The following is a 20,016-nucleotide window of genomic DNA, read 5'->3' as shown; positions in this document are numbered from 1 at the left end:
TCTTCCCCTTGGGGACAGGGAGCGGGCACATGAACATTCTCCAGGAAAAAAAAAGAAAGAAAGAAAGAAACCTTTAGAATTGCTGTTCTAATGACTCTCTGCACTTGTCAGCACCTGAAATGTAGTGAATTTCACTGTATACCAAAAATAAATAAATAAATAAAATCAGCCAAGGTGTCAGGAGCTCTCAGGATAGAACATAGACAATTACAAATCTAACTGTATTACAAATATTTCACAGCCTCACTGAAGGAGGTGGAGAAGTTGCCCTAAATGAATTTGGAAAACAGATTTGTGACTGTATGCTATAGACTAGAGACAAAACGAGCCATACATAAACACTGCTTGAGTGAGTGAATTTATCACAGCAGTACCAACTAGCAATTCTTTTTAAAAACTTTTAAAAATTATTTATTTATGGACTTATTTATTTGATAGTGGGGATTGAACCCAGGTGTGGTCTACTTCAGAGTTATATCCCCAATTCTCTTTTTTTATTTTGCTGGGCTCAGTGGCCCACCCCTGTAATCCCAGTGACTCAGGAGGCTGAGGCAGGAGGATTGAAAGTTTGAGACCTGCCTCAGAAGCTTAGCAAGGTTCTCAGCAACTTAGTGAGAACCTGTGTCAAAAAAAAAAAAAAATAGCCATGGGGTGGGGGACTGGGAATGTAACTAAATGGTAAAGCATCCCTGGGTACAATACCCACTATCAAAAAGTAAAATACAATAAATTTCTTTTTTTTGGTACAGTTTCTAAAGCTGGTCTTGAACTTGCGATCCTCCTGCTTTAGTCTCCCAAGTAGCAGGGATTAGAGGCATGGGCCAACATGCCTAACCTGACTAGCAATTCTGAATGTGCCATACGGGGGTTGATTATAAGGGGACCTAGAATAGAGATACCTGAGTAGCAATGAGCATGTCCAATACTCAGGTTTTTGTTTCTAATTGCTATTCTCTAAAGGATCTGTGGAGAAATGAAGGATGAGGAAAATACCAGCTAAGCCTGGTGTCATTTTGTAGAGCCAGAAATGAATGATTAAATAAGTAAATAAATGGAGTAAAGAGCTAAATCTTTACAGAAGAATCCCCATAAGATAAATACTTCTCCCTCTAGGAGATGGAGCTTCATTTCCCTCCCCTTAAGAGTGGGCAAGACTTAGCAACTTACTTCCAAAGAATAGAATATTGAAAGAGAAAAATGGCGACTCCACAGGGGAGAGACATGGCCACCCCACCTTAATCAAGCCACCAAGTTCAATAGTGATGATAATCATGTTCCCTAACCGTGCCTTTCTCTGATCTTTTCCAAAAACCATAACTGTGGTCTAACTGCATGAGAAGACATGACAGAATTCCTACAAATGGAAGGACATCTTACAAAATTCCTGACCATATAAATCTTCAGAAATGTCAAGGTCATGAGAAACAAGGACAGACCAAGAGATTATCACAGACCAAAGAAGAGATATAACAACTAAATGCACTGTGGGATCCTGTTTGGACCCCAGAACAGAAAAAAAAAAAAAAAGACATTAATAGAAAATGATGAAGTCCAAATAAAGGTTGTAGTTTAGTTAATAGCATAGTGTCAATGTTAAGTCTTCATCCTCTCAAAAGCACTGTTTTGTGTAAGATGCTAACATTAGGGAGAAGCCCGTGAGGGGCACACAGGGACTCTCTTTCCATCTTTATACTTTTTCTGTAACTCTAAAATCATTTCAGTATTAAAAGTTTATTTTTTTTTCAAAATGCTCTTCTAACCAACTCCCAGCCCTTTTTCTGTTGTTGGTGTGGGTGTGGGAGTTAAGAAAAATCTAACCCATTACCCCTTCTCCACCCACTCCCTCTTTTGGCAAGCTCGGCAGGGCGGCATCTCACATTTTGTTTTTCGAGTATAATTTTTGTTATTTTTGAGCTCAGCTACAAACTTCTATTTAAATTTCCTGTTACATTTGCATATGCTAAAAAAAAAATGTCTTTAGACTGATAGGCGAGAAACCAAAACCAAGGGTTCCTGTGAGGAAGCAGACTCAATGACTCAGGAATGAGGATGGGTGATTTCTAAAGCTTTAGTCTAGTGTATTTTTTTGGAATTTGAGCCAGGTGGCTGTTTTACCCCTTTCAAGACTTAAATTTAATTTCTCTAGAGTGTTGCTTCTCTCTTAAATCACGATTTGGTGAATCAGGGACTCTTGCTCTAATACCGTCACCTCCTAAAGAAGCTCATTCCACATTGTGTTCATTGAAATCCCAGAAGCCTTTTCCTTCTTCATTGCATGGAGATGCTTGCATTTGGGTCCTTCTTTGTTTCATCTTCATACATTTCACCAAACAATTAGTGACTCCTTGGTTTTTTAGCAACTTGTTGGATAATTTGGCATTGCTTGGGTTGGTATTATTTCCATTGTTTGGGAACCATGGAAAGAAAGCAAGCCAGGAGCCTATGAAGGTATTCATGGCCTCATTAAGATTCTTTAGAAGTCTTTAAAATCTTCAGAATATATGTTCCTAGGCCATTTTCACATCTCATGAAAGGATTCTAAAAGATTAGCTTTCTTGGGCTGGGGATATAGCTTGGTTGGTAGAGTGCTTGCCTTGTACGGACAAGGTCCTGGGCTCAATCCCCAGCACCACACACACACACAAAAAAAGTTGCTTTCTAATTTACCCAAGGTGTCACTCATATGTTATTACTCATTTTTTTAAGCACTCACTCTGAGAGTGCTTCCTAGGAGGATATAATGAAGCTGGTACTGTCATTAACACAGCTTCAGGTTGGTCCAATGCATATCCCTACCAGGGCCTTAAAGAAATCTGATTCTCACGTTAGAGTTGGTAGTTAGTCCAAAAAGGACTAAGACATCAGAGTCGAAAATGTTGTTCCCCATAAATAAAATGCGGTATATACATATACAACAGGATATTATTCAATCTTAAAAAACAAAAAAGAAGAAAAAGAAGGAGGAGGAGAAAATCCTGCTATTTGCAGTATAGATGAACTTGGAGGACGTTATATTAAGTAAAATAAGCCAGAAACAGGACAAATACTACATGATTTCACTTATAAAGAAAGTCTAAAAAAAATCAAGTTTATGACAACAAAGAGTAGAATGGCAAAGAGTAGAATGGTGGTTACCAGGAGCAGAGGAAGGGAAGATATTGGTCTGTGGTATGTTTCACTTATTAGGAACATACCACAGACCAATTTTCTAAAGATATAGTGTATAGCATGGAAACTATAGTTAATAATGCTGTATTGTATACTAGATCTAAGAGTAGATCTTATATGTTTCATCATAAAAAAAAAGAAACTGTAACTATGAGGTGATGGATCTGTCAATTAGCTTGACTGTGGTGATCATTTCACAATGTATATATCAAACCATCACATTGTATACCTTAAATATATACTGTTTTCATTTTTAAAGTATTGTTCTGGCTGGGAGTGTTGCGCAGCAGGAGCACCTGCTGTGTATGCACAAGGCCCTAGGTTTGATGCCCAGCACCGGAAACAAAACAAAACAAAAAAAAGTTGTTCCCCAAGTTCAGGTTTCACGTTTCTGTGGGTCCCATCACCTGCTGCCTGGCTTCCTAAGGTATACCTTGAAAATAGGTATCTAAACACCCTTTTAATACTACAGATCTTGGCCTTTCTTGATTGTGCAGAATTTTAAATGAACATCTTTTTAAAGATGAATAATGAAATAAATATTTTTGCTATCACTTCTTTTACTTTTAGCAAGTCTTTCCCGTTGTTTAACCGGTGCGTGCCTCAAACACCTGAGTGCTATTCCCTGTTTGCATCTGTTTTGATAAATGATGTTGACACCCTCCATCGAATTCTAAGTGGAATAATGTCAGCAAGAGATACAATCCTTGGCCTGTGTATCTTCGCATTAGGTAATTTTCAGTTAATTTTATTTTAGCAACTATTTGTGGGATGCCAAAATTTCTACAGCTTAAATATGTAGTTCCTTGAAATTAACTTCTTAACTTAAATATAAAACTTTATGTTTATTTTCTTTGAAGATATTTTCAACATTTCAGGTTAAATTTGGGAAAGGGACAATGGGAATGGAAGAAGTCAGCTGGCTGTCTGCCAGGAAGCCTCACTGGATTATATTCACCAATTTCTGGGGGTTTTTTGTTCTCAGCTCTGCATGAGGGATGGATGCATAAAGCAGAGAGTAAGTTTGTTCTTTGGCTCTGAAAAGTACAACCATCAGGGGATAAGAAAACACATCTTCTGGCCAATGTGCCTTCTACCTGTAGGTGAGCCAGATCAGCGGGCTGTCTGGTGAGCCCGGGAGGAGTGTGCATCCACATTAAGAGGGTCAGACTGCAGTGCCCGTGAATCCAGCTCTTCAAAGGAACATACCTGCTTTGGGTTGTAGGCAGAAGAAGTCCTTGGGCCAAGACATGCCTCTCCTGCGTATTTCTGGAAGCAATGACCCACTCTTGATCCTTGACTTCCCACTCTCTCTCTTTCCACTTGCTGAGCCCCTGGAGCCAACTTTCTCTTTGAACAGTTAACGCCCTCTGCAATTTTAGACCATAGCAATAACCTATTATCTAGTCCCTTCCCAGTTGGTCATCCATTAACATATTTTGGCCGGTTCCACAAATTGAGTTTTCCTTAATTTCATTACCAAAAGGTTAGTAGGTTAGTAATTCCCCAGTGCTTGGGGAAACTTAAGTAATCACCATATATAGGGTCCAAACTTTTTACTTAGACTGAGAATGACTTCAAATGACCCAAATAGTATTTTCTGACTCCCAGACACTGACATGGTAACCCCAAATACAAAAAAAAAAAAAAAAAAAAATCCAGACTAGTCCTGATATCATATACCTCAACCTAATGTCCCCACAAGGGCTGTACTTGTTAGATTCATAATGGCATTAACAGCTGTTATTTCCCAAGCAATTCTCAGGTACCAGGCACTGTGCTTATTATCACATTAAGGCTTTAATGTGATAAATCCCATGAGGAACCTGAGGCTTAGAGAGCTTAAGTGCCTTGGCCAGTAGTAGAATGGGTGGCAGCTAGTAGAATGGGTGACAGAGCTGAGACTCAAACCCAGGTCTGTCTAATTCCAAACTCCATGTTCTCAGCCACCACACTGAAATATCTTTATGCAATCCTGATTTTCTGTTTAATAAAAAAAATAAAATAGCATTTATAGGTTCACTGAAATATTTAGAGAAATTCATAAGCATTCAAGCTCAAATATTGGAAAGTGAAATGCAATGCTTTGTACAGCTTACTTTATATACTTAGACTCAAATTTTTCATCTTAAAGGCATTATTCTTTTAGATTTAATAAAAGTACCTAAGGACATTTAAAGTTAGAACTTTACACAAGCTCAGTATGAAACTTAGTATAGTAAAATTTTTAAACAGTTCAGTTAGACTTGTAAGGAAAAAAATAACTTGCGCTTTTAGGAATAAAATACCTTCTTTTTAATTTTAACTCAGGAAGACTGGCTTTGTTATAGCCTACTAAACCCCACATGCTTCAGAGGGTTCCCTGATTATATCCTGTATTTTCCTTTAGCATTTAGCAGGTGTCCCAAGACATTTGGAGATGGAGTAAAACCCTGGGCCCTCACTTTTCCTGCTTCTGTCACCATCACCCTCGCCCTTTGCTGCTGTTTGGGTTTATGTGTTTTACTTAATTTTTCAGCCTTGTCCTTGACCATGATGTTCACCTTCCGATTCATCACCACTCTTCTGGTTCACATTTTCATGTCATTGGTTATTCTTGGATTGCTGTGTAAGTATGTCTTCTTGACGGATTTCTTTTTGATTAAATGAAAAGCCTTTCCATTAAGTACAGAACTTTAAAGTTGGTATTTGTGAGCTAAATGGAGTCTCAGTGAGTATCTCATCCATCCCCATCATTTTGCACATAAGAAAAGTCAAACCCAGGGAGATTGACAGGAGTTGCTCATGTCTCACAGATCACGGCAAAGTTAACGCCAAGTCTGTTGTTGCTTCTAGTATATTTTGCGGGCCTGAGATGAGCCTGGTACCCATAATACTAAGAGAGAGTTCCAGTACCATCACAAGCATTTTGGAGGATCTTTTCTGAACCTGCACCTCACTCATTGGCATGTTGGTGATCACAGTTGTCAGGCACAGGCTCTGCAACCTGGAGAGCAGGCCTGAGTAGGCATAGGGTTCTGAAGGCCCCTGTGGGCCCATCATCAGTTGCTGGATTGTGGATCTTCCTAGAATCATTGGGAAAAGGGTATCAGTGTTTTTTGAATTTTAATGAGAGACGGTAGTGTTTCATTCCTCTGAACTATCAGCTCTGCCCTCAGCGTCGGAGCACCCCAGAGCCCTGTGTTGGATGGCAGCACTGACTTGTGAGGGGTGCTTTCCTCACCTACACTTAGTGGATGGCTGTGACCTCTATAGAGTTCCTGTGGAGGTGGCTTATAGTAATGTTTTATAGCTAAATGCAAAGTATTTGCAATGTCAAGGTATCCTCAGAGTAAGCCTCTGATATACGGGAGTCCCACAGCCTGTGTAAGTTGCCTGGCTTTGGTGGGTCAGAAGCCAGTGTCCAGGATCCTGCAGCAGAGATCTCCAGCAGAGTTTGCCTGAACATTTTAGTCTTTGGACACTAACAGAGTTCCCCTCACTATCCTGTTGATGTAGCTACTTTCCTGTTCACACTAGACCAACCTGTGGGCTAGGCATCTGTATTCTGGGGCCACCTCCTGGGTCTCCCAAAGCCAAAGGCTCTTATGGGCTGGGGGGTACTCTGTGGGCTACCCTGGCTCTGCCCAGCTCCGCCAGAGGGCAGCTGCTGGCTATAAATGCCCCAGGAACTTGGGACCCACCTCCTAAGCAGGGCCACCCAATGGGCTTACAGTGGGAGGACGTTACCCCAGGGCATGTGTGCTGAGCCCTGCTGGTGTTGTTTTCTAGTTGTCTGCGGTATCTTATGGTGGCTGTATTATGACTATACCAACGACCTCAGCATAGAATTGGACACAGAAAGGGAAAATATGAAGTGTGTGCTGGGGTTTGCTATTGTGTCTACAGTCATCACGGTAAGAAACCCCCTCCAACTGGGTGTGGTGGTGCACACCTGTCATCCCTGCGATTTGTGAGGCAGGAGGATCACAAGTTCAAAGCCAGCCTCAGCAACTTAGCGAGGCCTAAGCAACTCAGTGAGACCCTGTCTCAAAATAAAAAATAGAAAGAGCTGGGACGTGGCTCAGTGGTTAAGTACCACTGGGTTGAATCCCGATACTCATCCCTTACCCCCCCCTCAAAAAAAAAAGAAAAAGAAAACCCTTTCAGCAGTGGGTTGAGTCACCAGAGCTCTGAAACCCCCAGATCATTGAATTTTAGTCAAAAACAACTAGCATTTGTTTTTCTTTCACCTCAGAATGTGCCTACATGATGGGGTACCTTCTTTGGATTTGAGATACCTATGTAGGAATCAATCAAAACCTTCGAAAAAAATAAATTCTTTCCAAGTTGCCCTCCAGAGGCTGATTCTTTATCCTTGCTGTTAGGCCATTCCTGCACAAGGGGCTCCAATGGTGGACCTGAGGGGAGGAGGGAGCAGTTTATGACAGCTCTCATTTCCTGTTTGTGAGCCAGTGGGTACTGAGCTCTCCCAGGGTGTGCCAGCTCCGCTGCCCTGAGCACACAGGGCCCTTTGTCTCCACACCTGCCAGCCACTGAGTTATTTTGGTTTGCAGACAACCTGCTGCCTCCTCAGTGAACTCCCTAGTTAAAAACAGGAGAACTGGGAATATTGAGGCAGGGGATAGTGATTGTTGGAGGAGGGTGCCTGGCAACCAAAAATCATTTCAGTCACCCCTCAGGTGGCATAGAGGTGCTGGAATCACCAGGCTCTGGGGGTGGGGTGTGTTGAACCTCTGGTAACCCCAGGTCAAGTGCTAGCTGTTGCTCACTCACCGTTGTGCAGGAGAGAGGCAGCCAGGGCCTTCCACAGCCCATTAAACCTTTCTGCAAATGCAGATTCTCTCACCAGCTCCATTCTCTCTTCTGAGGAAATCCTTCAGGTCTCATATTGGGTACAGGCTGCACATTTTCTCCTTTCCACAGTGAGTTTTCAGGTTTATGTTCTTTACATAAGATGTATCAGGGAGCAAGTGGCATCCAATAAAGCAGCTGACTCCTTCCTCAGTCAAAGTCCAGGCTCACTGCTGAGCAGGGACTGTGAAGGAGGCTGTAGAGGAAAAGGCTCCCCAACAGCCAGGCCTGGGGCTTTGGGACTCAGGGGAGGAGGAGCAGGGCCCAGAGCTGGGGAGAGAGCCAGGTCCTCCCCAGCCCTCCACAGGGCCCCCTTTGTCCTCACACACTGCACTATTCATGGCCACCAGGTCTCAGGGTCAGGGGTGACTTCTCCTCTTCACCTAGTATGAGGTGAGGGAAAGGTGAGTCTGTGTCACCTGTCCCTGAGTGTCACAGGTGGCTGTACAGAGGGCAGAATCCAGCCTTGGCTCATGTGCCCTCATTTGGCTTGGGTTTCTCTCCTGTGCTGGCCCGGCTGGCTCTACTCTTACCCTCACAGGAGCCCAGATCCTTTGTCTCCGTCATCAGTTACACGCAACTTCTAACATACGCAGGGCTCAGCACTAAACAGTGGAGCAGAGAGGCACTGACACAAGCCAGCACAGCCTGTGACCAGGTGAAGTGCGCAGCAGGCAGTGCCCTGACACAGTGCACAGGAAAAGAATCCAGTCTCAGTGGTCCCAGGCCTGTGCCCAAATCCAGGGCCCACCGCTGAGACCTGGGAAAAATGACTTGGTCTCTGAGGCCCTGGTCTCCTCATGCATCGCATTGGAATGCTGTTGCAGAGGTGTGGACCCCACTCCTTGCTGAGAGGCAGATCTGCCATGGAGGCTCCGCATTCACCAGAGAGCCACCCTCATTACTGCCTGGCAGGTGACCTGCTCAGATGCTCAGTTGAGAACTAGTCTGGGTAAGGAAGAGGATGGCCACACCCAGGGAAGTCACTGCCTGCCCTGCTTGGTCCCTACACTAACCAGCTCCCACAGACATCTGCAGACACCTCCCACAGATACCCTGGAGCTGATCTCCAGGGGTCGGGGGAAAAGTAATTAGAAGCCCCTCTTCCCTTCTCTGACTCTTCTTATCTCAGCTCTTCTCTTTAAAGGAGAGAAAGGAGTAAACTGACATTATCAGGAAAGGAACAAATGGAAAAGGGGGGGTCACTTCCCTCAAACTTTATCCCTTCTTGCTTACTTCAGAGCTCCTTTCCCTTTTGTGATGCTGCCCAACAGAAACCCAGAGAGCCTTGGAGTGGCCTTAGTTCCTGAAAAAAGAGCCCAGCCTCTGTAGTCCCAGGCCTGTGCCCAAATCCAGGGCCCATTGCTGAGACCTGGGAGAAATGACTTGGCCTCTTAGGCCCTGGTCTCCTCGTGCATAAATTGGGAATGCTGTTAAGAGGTATGGTCCCTGGGGACCACTGAGGACCTCCTAGGCAAGGATGTGTTCCTGTCTCAAGGATGTGTTCCTGGAGTTCTTAGCAGGAGCCTTACAAATAAACTTGAGCACATGTTCTGGTAAGATGGGGGCCAACTGTGAATATCACTTAAGGAGTTTCAATATAACAAAGAGGAAAATGAGGTGAGTGGCATTATATGCTCACTTCAGCCAATACTCTAAGATGATTAGCAGAATGCAGCTCCCTGCCACTTAGGAGTAAAGCCTGTGTGGTGAGCTCTGCCCACCCACTCGGTCCACACCTGCAGCACTGGGTGGTGACACTGATCTCCATCCAGATTGGGGAAAGGAACAAATTAGAGTCAACCTTCCCTTGTGATGGACATGCTCACAGTGTACTCTAAGTCTGAGTGGGGCATCAACTGGATATTTCTAATACAAGTTGTAACACACACACACTCACACACACACACGCACATTTAAATACTCACCTATATTAAGGTTCCTCTTAGGAGCCAGAGCCAAATTTATTTGCCTAAAGATTATATCGCTTTGTTTCCTGAACAGTTAAAGAGAAACAGTCCCTTCCTTGTTGATTGTGTTAGGCATTGATAACCCTTTGCAGTTTAAAGGTCTCTTCTGGGCTTGGCTTCTCAAGAACCCTCCACAGTAGGGGTGTGCTCGCAGATCCTGGAGTAGCTTCTGCACAATTTATCCTGCTTTCCTCTGACGTCTTTCCTTCACTGTGTGTGAGATCTTTGAGGGCAGAAATACTCCAGTCCAGTTGGAAGAGAAAGGGCAGCTCAGGCAAGGAAACAGAGTACACAGGGTCACATGGATAGGTGCCCTCCATGAAAGTCTGATGCAGGTTCAGGGAGGGCTCATTTCTGTAAGATCGGGGATCTGTGATAATAATGAGTCTGATCTTTATCCAGATGTTCTGGAGAGCCATTGATGGATTTTTAGCAAGGAGATGACACCCTAGACTTCACCCTTTAGAAAGGTCCCTTAGCTGTGAGCTAAGAGGAGGAGGGATTGAGGTGGAGGCATATCAGGAAAATTAAATGCAGACAACTAATGAGGAGACCATTGGGGGCCAGATAAGAGATGATGAGACTGGACCTGGGACATCATCAGTGGTGTTGGAGAGGAGAGGATGACTTAAGAGATATTTAAGAAACTGAATCAGAGGTGACAGGGATTATGCTGTGTGCTAACCTCAAGGAAATCAATCTAAGGGAAGGTTCAGATATAAACATATGCAGTGGAAAATGCCAAATACTATGGTTAGGTAACCATAGGACAGAATGCAAGAAAGGAATCTTGGAGTCCAGAAAAATTAGGACCACTAGAGGTAGGAAATACAGGGAAGAAGAGATTTTGGCATAAAGATAATGAATTTGGTTCAGGACAGGGTAAGTTTGAAGCATGTATGGCCTTTTTAATATCTAATATGCTTCTTCATCCAGTGCTTAGAGAAAGGTGAGGCTGGGGTTTTTATTTGAAGGTCATCAGCATCTGGGAAGGATGCTAAAACCACAAAGGAGCAGAAGATTCCCCCCAAAGATCCTAAGAAGCAATAACTGAAATAGAAGAAGAACCAGAGAGATTGTGGAAGCCAAGGATCAGAAAGAGGAGTGAACAGTAGATTCAAATGCTATGCTGTGGCCAAGCAAGACTTGGAGGGGCTGGGGATGTGGCTCAGTGGTAGCGCAGTTGCCTGGCATGCACAGGGTCCTGGGTTCATTCCCCAACACCACAAGGAAAAAAAAAAAAAGACTTGGAATGTAGACTATTCTATGGGATCTAGCAGACTTCACATGAAGTGACCTTTGGGGGAGCAGTTTCAAGAGAGTGTGGGGGTCTAGGGGTTTGCAGGAGATTGGAGATGAGTGTAGATGCCAGTGTAGACAAGCTAAGAAACTCAGCTGTGAGGATAAGGAGACAGAAGACAGTGGCTGGACCAATGTGGGGTGAACGACGATTACATCTTTACATGAGAGACTCAGAGGTACTTATATACAGGGCAGAAAAAAAGCAATAGAGGAGAAGGCACAGAGGCTGCCTTGGCACATACTTACTGTCCTTTTCCTTCACACTCAAGTTCCCTTGTCCTTTGCTGTCTTCTTTGAGCATCTTGGATTCTGGGTGGAGGGAGAGAAGATAGTTCCTGACTCTAGAGGACCTAATTCTCATTTGCCTTTGCTTTCTGACTATACTGCAAGCTCCTTTGGGAAGGGACTAGGCAGTGTTCACTGTTCTAGCTACAGGATCTAGCACAGGGACCAACACATAGTAGGTGTTCAATTCATGCCTGGGAATTGACCTGTTCAGTTATAACAAAAGTCATGTATGACTATCTTAAAAGAGCTATTTGCTGAAATGTCAGTAAAATAATAGGGCTTGCTTTAAGCTGTACCTAGTTCCCTGATTATTTTGAAATAATTTACTCTCTAAACCCTTTCTCACCAGGCAATTCTGCTCGTCTTGATTTTTGTCCTCAGAAAGAGAATAAAATTGACAGTGGAGCTTTTCCAAGTCACAAATAAAGTCATCAGAAGCTCTCCTTTCCTGCTGTTCCAGCCACTATGGACATTTGCCATCCTCATTTTCTTCTGGATCCTTTGGGTGGCTGTGCTGCTGAGCCTGGGAACTGCCGGTAAGGGACAGTGGGTGCAGGTTCCTTCCCTAGGAGTCACACGCAGGAGACCTCACCATTGTGAGAACATTGGCCTGCTTCTGTGGGCACCAAACCTCTCATGCAACCAGCGGCATCTGATGACAGCAGTGACAGTGCCAGGGCTCTGTCACGGGGCCGGGGGGGGGGGGGGGACACGGAAGTTCCCTTCCCTCTTTTGTATTGACTTTGAAGAAGCTGGGCTTGTGTTTCATGAGAGAATAAATTCAGTCAGGACTGAAAGCATTAGGAAAAATTACAATCTGAACAAAGGCTTGTAGAAAGAATATTATCAAATGTCTCCAGGTTTAAATTTTATCCAAGATAATTTGTCAACCCCTATCCAATCAGTAGGTGATAAAGAAACAAGGAAGACTGTCAAAAGTTTGTTGTGCCCAGCAGGGCCAGCTGAAGTTTAACATGAATGCATTCAGAAGTTCGCCCTTTGTAGGTTCTGAAAGACAATTCTGCATCCTCCCATGGTACCCAAACACTGGTCCCCTCCAGGAGCACTCCTCAGAGTGGACTGTGGTACTTTGTTATAATACAGATACATGAACCCCATTCTCAGAGATTCTAATTTATTGCACTTGGGGTAAGATTGTGTGTGGTGGGGGGGTATGTTTTAAATGTTCCATAACAGGGCCACCACATTCTAGAGCAGTGTTAGTCAAAGTTCTCTGAAACCAGACAGAGCTTGTGCCTGGAATGTGTACCACTCCATTGCTTCCTTTGCTGAGAAAGTCTTGCTATGAAAGAAAAAAAAAAAATCAGCTGAAGGAATCAATGTGCTCTTGATGCCATTGATCTTCATTCTGACACAAACCCGTCATCTCATTGCAGACTCATGACACACAGTGTGAGGGCAGGCAGCTAATCTGTGGGCCTCACTTTGAATGATCCTACTCAAGCTCTTCTCTAACTCCTCTACTTGATTTGGTGACAATCTAGAATCACGCCCTGATGTGAATACAAAATAGAAAGTTGCTTTCTAAGATGGTCACCAGGCAGATAAAAACCACAGCACATGTCAAGTTAACAAGACTGGTGCAATTCCTTAATGTTTTAGCAAGTTTATTCTGCTTTTCATTGACTCCAGGGAAAGGAGCCAATATGTGTCATCTTGCATGTCAGAGCAACTGCTGTGGTTGTTTCTTAGTGAACCTGGTCCCTTCCCTGTCCTCTGGAGTGAACTGACCCTCAGAATCAAGGTGGTCAGCAGCCCTTGGGAAGCCTCTATTTCTGGTTTCAGAAATGCTGTTGGGGTGGTGTCTTCTGCTGCAGGTCTCTGGAAGCTTCCTGAAGGCCTACAGTGAACTTCTGATATCCAGGGAGGAACCTTGGTCAAACAGACTAATTAATCAGGATTAGGATTATCTGGAAGTTATAGAAAAACTCAAAGCGAACATTGGCTCAAACAAAGTATCAAGTAATTTCCCTCCTACATAGATGGTGTCCACAAGGAGGATTCCTGGCAAGCATAGTCTTCCAGATTTCAAGGACTCAGGTGCCTTCTTGTTCTGTACCTCTACTACTTGCTTCTACTTCATAGTTGAAGTGGCCACTTGGGCTCCAGCCACCATGTCTTATTCCAGCCTGTAGGAAGGTGGCAGGGAGGAGGATGAGCATGCCCCTCCTGGAAGTCATAGGTTGCACTTCCCCCTCCACCCCACTGGCCAAATCCTAGGTTGATGATAACACTCATCTATCTGGAAAGGAGACCAGGAAATATAGTTTCATTTTGGTCAGTCTTGCACAGTTTAAAACTTAGAGGTTCTATTTCCAAGAAAAAGTGAATCAGTGCTAGGGATATAGCTCAGTGGTAGAGTGCTTGCCTAGTATGCATGAAGTCCTGGGTTCAATCCTCAGTACCACCAAAAAAAAAATAGGGAAGCAGTTATCATGGGACAGTTGGAAGTCTCCCCTAGCACAGAACTGAACAGCCTTTCTCTAGCTCACTGGCTTGAAGGGCTCTCAGTCCTGGTCAGAAGGGAGCACAGGGGTCTTGGTACCTGCTGTTGAAAATGTTCTGGATTCTAAGCTCTGTACTAGGTTCTTCTTTGTGTGCTCCCCTTTGAGCATCTTAATTCTCTTGCAACTTAATGTGCTATTCTCAAATTATAGGCAAGAAAACTGAGTTCTGAGCAAGTCATTTGCTGAAGGCCACACAGCTAGGAGCCCAGTCTGAGACTTGGGGGACTTGGGGGAATAACCCCAAGGCTTGACTTGGGGTGAGCTACCAGCACTGTGCCTCTTAACTTCCTTCTATTTGGACCCTAGTTGGGCCCAGGGCCTACAGGGCATTGGACAGCCTCAATCTCAGGATTGAAAGCAGGAGGGCCAGGAAACAGGAGGTTCTTCCTCAGGGCCGAAGGTAGCAGGTTGCTCCACAGGCATCTCAGAGGGTCATGTATTGAAGTGTGGCAGTTCCCTATCAGTGGGAGAAGCAAAAGGAGCAAGAATGAGAGGAGTAGAAGGCAGGAAAGAAAACAGGTGCCCAGGACCTACTGTAGAAGTCTACAAGCAAGACTATCTTAGGCTTTACAGGAGAGAAATTTCCTTACAGGGCCACGCCCAGCTCTCTCTGGGAACTTGTTATGGTTTGGATGTGAGGTGTCCACCAAAAGCTCATGTATGAGATTATGTGAGAGGGTTCAGAGGGAAAATGTTTGGGTTGAAAGAGCCTTAAGCCAATCAGTGAATATATCACCTGATGGGATTAATTGGGTGGTGATTGAAGGCAGGTATGGTGTGACTGGAAGAGGTGGGGCATTGAAGGTGTGGCTTTGGGGTATGTATTTATATCTAGCAAGTGGAGTCTTTCTGCTTCCTGATAATCATGTGAGCCATTTCCCTCTGCCACATTCTCCCGCCATGTTGTTCGGTCTTACTGGAGACCTGAGGAATGGAGCTGAAACTGTAAGCCCTCATATAAACTTCTCCTCCTCTAAAGTTGTTCCATTTGGGTCTTTTAGTCACAGCAGCAAAAAAGCTGACTAAAACAGACCTGCATAAGGGAAACCAGATTTTTGGCCCACTCTCTCACAACACCTGATTGCCCTTTCCACACACCTGTGGGCTGGCTAAGTGCACAGAATCCCCTTTGTTCTCAAATGCCTTCTCAGTGCCAGAGTGACCCTTCTCTGGGCTGGGCAGGTCAGCAGCTGCATCACTTTTTGATCTTCAGAAGATGCCCCAGCTGTACTTGGGGGAGGCTGTGAGCAGCTTTCACTTCTTATGAAACCATACCCACCAGGTGATGAGGGCTGAGTGCTCTTTGCAGAGAGCCCGAGGGGCTCACCTCTTGGGCAGCTACAATGAGGACAGGCTCACTCTTCAGTCTAGGGTCTAGTTGTGTATGTGGGGCTCCTCACTAGGTAAATAGTTGTGAGGGTTTTTTTTGTTTTGTTTTGTTTTGTTTTTGGTGTGTTTTTTTTGGTGGGGGGGAAAAATAGGAGTGAAGTTAAGTGACATTTGTTAGGTCACATTTGTCCAGATGAGCTATTTCTCTAGTGACTGTTTATCAGTCTATTAAGAAGTTGACAAATTGTGGATTTGGGTACAGGTCATTTCAGCAGAGCTTGTCAATCTCAGCCCCCACCCTGCCCAGAAATGACATTTATTAGTCCACCGGGATTTGTCTATGACAAGCAATGTGACAGATATTTTTTTTTAATTCAGTAGGGGTGAGGGGGGGAGCAAAAGCTATAGGAACCATTGGGAATCCAGCAGGTGCTATTGGTGAGTGGGAAAGAACCCAGATATTCTCAGCACCCGCTATGGTCACTAAAGTGGTCTGGAAGCCTCAATCTATAAAATGGAAAAGTCCTGTGGGTGGAGGTGCCTCTCTCCAGGTCCTTGCTGCAGTTGGAAGGAGGAGCTGCAGGATGTACACAGCAGGCTTGGAACAGGCAACGGGCAGGATGGGAAAGGAGTTAGTAGATCCAGACAGAATTTTCTCATCAAAGGGGCCTGCTATCCAGGCAGTTCTGGGTTTCCTGTGTATTAGTCATCTGTGCTCTCCTCTTGCAATTTGTTCAGTGGAAAAATGATGTGAATCTGCCTCCCAAGGATGTTAGAAGACGGAGATGGAAAGAGAGCTTTGCATTGCAAATGAGGGGCCACATGTGTTCTTTTTATTAGGAATTAGCATTGACTAAGGAATATCTAGTACTAGCTTCAGCTTTGTGGTTTATTCTCTACTCTGCCTGGCGTATTTGAGAACACTTTATAAAAGAAAATTGCTGTTTTTTATTAAAAAAAATCAGAGATCTAAATGATAATTGAAGTTATTTCACAAAAACCTGCTCATGGTCCAGCCTTGTCCTAGGAACAAAATGGAGACAGATTATGCAGAAGAAATTGAAAATGGCCCCTGCCTTTGAGACGTGTAGGAAGCCTCTGGCAGAGGCAGAGAACAGCAGCCTCCATGCTTGGCTCCCTGCCTCACCCCTGTGCTATCTTCTCTGGAATCTGCTCCCCACTTTTACCCCAGCTTCCCACCCTGGCTGCATCAGAAATCAGCCATTCTCCAAGATTCATTTTCATGATTAGATTTCTTAGAAAAGCTACAAATTTCTCAGGTGTACCTAGATATTTTTTCTTCATTTCTTAAATATTCTTCATTCACTCAACAAATATTCATTGCATGCCTATTATGTGCTCAGCACCAGAGTTGTATTGTGTGCCACCTACTGTGCGCTCAAGGTACTCAAAATACAACATGGAGTAAAACAAAGGCCCTGTTTTCCAGGCACTTACTTTCTAATGGGTGGTGACAGTGGCTAAATAAGTTGGCTTCCATGGTGATAAAGTGCCCTGAAGAACAATAAAGCAAGATGTGCTGTTACCCACAAGAGCAAGCAGGCCCAAGGGCAGAGACCATATCTTTCTCTTGTTCTCCCTGTTAGAGATGCTGGAGATATGGCTTTCCTTCTAGTTTGAGGGAGATCGGTATAAATAAAATAATTAAGTGAACTGTATAGAACTTTAAAAATCTACAAAAGTCTATAAAGTCTCTTGGCTTAGTGTGTCAGCCCAGGGTCAACTGACTTGGAATTCAATTCAGTTGAGTCATTGAGTATTGATTATGTGTACAGGGAAGAACTTGATATTTTGAAGACTCTTATTCATATTCTCTCTCTCTCTCTCTCTCTCTCTCTCTCTCTCTCTCTCTCTCTCTCTCTCTCATCCTCAAGCTGCCAGAGCAGAGGCAGAAGCCAGTGGAGACAAAGACAGTGGGGAGGTTAGCAAGATGGAGGGTTATTATCATCCTTAGACCAGTTTGGTGGAAGGGGCCCAGGGAAGTACACACAATGTGCTAAAAAGTAGAGTCCTTTCAAGTTGGGCCTGCTCCCTTTGGATATTATGCCAGCTTGACTGCTTTCCTTAAGAATCTGCTATTTGCAATGATCACTAAATCACCCTAGTCTCTTAAAATGCTAAAGACTGCCAGTAATGTCCAGATTTGCAGCTGGATGCATGGTGAATAAGAATAAGCTCCAGCTTATTCTGATGCACTACAGGGAGATCTCTAGAAAGCTGTCTCCCTGCCTCTTTGGTAAAACGTATGATTTGAGATTCATTCATTTATTCATTCAACAAGTACTCCCTGAGCATTTACTATACGTTAGACCCTGTTAGATATGCTGGAGATAACAGCTTTCTTTCTAGTTTGAGGCGGGGTAGACAAATAAAATAATTAAGTGAATTCTATAGAAACTTGAAAGCTTATTAGTGATATGAAGGAAAATACAGCAAAGAGGAATAGGCAATGCATAAGAGGGCAGGAGTACAATTTGAAATTTGGTGATGGGGTGAGACTTGAAGGAAAGAGCCACAGAGTATCTAACTGAATGGAACAATGTCCCAGCTAGAGGACATTAAGAAGCCAGAGTTCTAGGACACAACAAGGAAGCCCAATCAATCAGAATGGAGTGGTCGAGGGAGAGTGTGGTTCAGAAGGGAGGTCAGAGAGGGCACAGGTTTGGATCCTGTGACTTAGTAGCCTTTGTAAGAATTTTGGCTCCTGATCTGAGATGGGAAGTCCTGGCGGGGTTTTAAGAGAATAGAAACAAGACCTGATGTGCATCATGGCCCAAGGTGGAGGTGATGTGGTACAGGGGAGGGTAGTGTGACATGATGGATTCTACTCTACTTTGGAGGTAAAACCAATAGGATTTCCTGATGAGGAGTATGAAAGAAAGAAGAACTAGCAATGACTCTGGGCTTTTTTTGGCCTAAGCTACTGGAAGATAAGATGGTCATAAACAAAGATGGAGCAATAAATTGAGTGGAACTTTTTAGGAATAGATAAAAAATTAATTGTGGTTGTATTGAAATATCTTTTAGACTAACAAATGGAAATATCCAACAGGCAGTTAGTTATCTGTGTATCTCTGAGGTTCAGAGGGAGGTCCCCAATAAATTTTTATTTGGGAACAGATAAGTAGTATTTAAAACCATGAGATTAAGATGAGTATAGATAGACGGGGAAGAAATCCAAGGACTGCTTTGAAGCACTTCAATGTTAAGATGCCCTGGAGGGCTGGGGGTGTGTTCAATGGTAGAGTTCTTGCCTAGCCTGTGCAAAGCCCTGATCCCCAGCACTGAAGAGTAAAAATGAAGAAAAAAAGAATGTTGTGTCCTTGAATTCAGATGAAGGGTTTCGAGAGGATTCGAATGGTCCAGTGTCTCAAGTACTGCTGGTAAGTAAGGTGAGAACTAAGGATTCACTATGGAATTTAGCAACCTGGAGGTGAGACAAAATAATTTCAGAGATGAGGGGAAGGGGTCATGATTGGAATAGGTTAAGAGAAGGTGGAAGGAAAGGAATTAGAAAGAGTAAATATGGCTAATATTGAGAAATTTGGCTGTAAAGAAGAAAGAGAAATGGGGAGGAAACCAGAGGAAAAAAGACTTCAGAATAGGTTTTCTGAAAGATGGGACTACAAACAATTCAGGGGAGAGGAAGAATTGCTGAAGAAATATCTTCAAGTAGGTAAGAAAGGTGGCATTTAGTGGAGAGGTTGGCCTCAGTATCGTGGGCAACTTATCATATTAAGGGAAGGGGGTCAGATTGTGGAGATGTGTTGATAGCAGGTAGATGTGGCATGGGCACTAGCAGAGTTCTGTTTTGTGGTACCAGGGATTGACCCCAGGGGCACTTAACCACTGAGCCACATCTCCAGCCCTTTTTACATTTTATTTAGAGACAGGGTCTTGCTGAGTTGTTTCAGGCCTTGCTAATTTGCTGAGGCTGGCTTTGAACTCTTGATCCTTCTGCCTTGGCCTCCCAAGCTGCTGGGATTACAGGCATGCACCACTGAGCCCAGTTTAGCAAAGGTTTTCTGGTTGCTTCATTCTTCTCAGAGCAGCAGCAAGTGAGGTCATTGGCTGAGAGTAAGGGTGGGAAAGAAACTCACAGGTTGGAGAAGTTATAAAACAATTATTCAGAAGAAGGTTAGAAGATGAATAGACCAACATGGTAACATGTGAATTCTTGTCTCACTCAGGAAGTACCTTCTTTCTGATTTTTTTTTACCTCTTTTATTTTTCTAATATCCAACATAGTGCTAGCATGCAGATGCTCAATAAGTGTGCAAATTAATTTCACAAATGGAATCATTTATAACTAATCGTGCATTGCACTTAGTATTCTAAACACCTCACCCATTTATTATACTTATTCTTAGTGGCTACCTGATTGGCATTTGGAACCACACTGAGATGAGATCCTCAAGAGAGTGAGAAGTAGGTGTTGCTATCCTCAGGTGACAGGTGAAGAAACAGATTTTGTATTTGGCCTCACAACTTGCCCAAGGTTGGCCAGCCGTCAGGGGATAGGGCAGAGATGTGAATCTCAGCCTGTGTGACCCTCA

At 43.8% G+C, this 20,016-nt stretch overlaps 1 protein-coding gene across 2 annotated transcripts in view; it reads left to right on the top strand.

The window, feature by feature from the left end:
* The window catches only part of Slc44a3 (solute carrier family 44 member 3), a 78,171-nt gene that overhangs the window by 14,567 nt on the left and 43,588 nt on the right, over positions 1–20,016 (top strand). For both annotated transcript variants that reach the window (XM_076863451.1, XM_076863450.1), the window contains exons 6-9: positions 3,739–3,899; positions 5,687–5,776; positions 6,940–7,064; positions 11,932–12,118. In XM_076863451.1, coding sequence (XP_076719566.1) covers positions 3,739–3,899; positions 5,687–5,776; positions 6,940–7,064; positions 11,932–12,118 — 563 coding nt within the window. The remainder of the gene's footprint in view (positions 1–3,738; positions 3,900–5,686; positions 5,777–6,939; positions 7,065–11,931; positions 12,119–20,016) is intronic.

This window comes from Callospermophilus lateralis, chromosome 7 (genome assembly GCF_048772815.1).
Source record: "Callospermophilus lateralis isolate mCalLat2 chromosome 7, mCalLat2.hap1, whole genome shotgun sequence".
Classification (NCBI taxonomy): Eukaryota; Metazoa; Chordata; class Mammalia; order Rodentia; family Sciuridae; genus Callospermophilus; species Callospermophilus lateralis.
The sequence above is the reverse complement of the archived record's forward strand: the minus strand, read 5'-3'. Positions and strand labels throughout refer to the sequence as shown.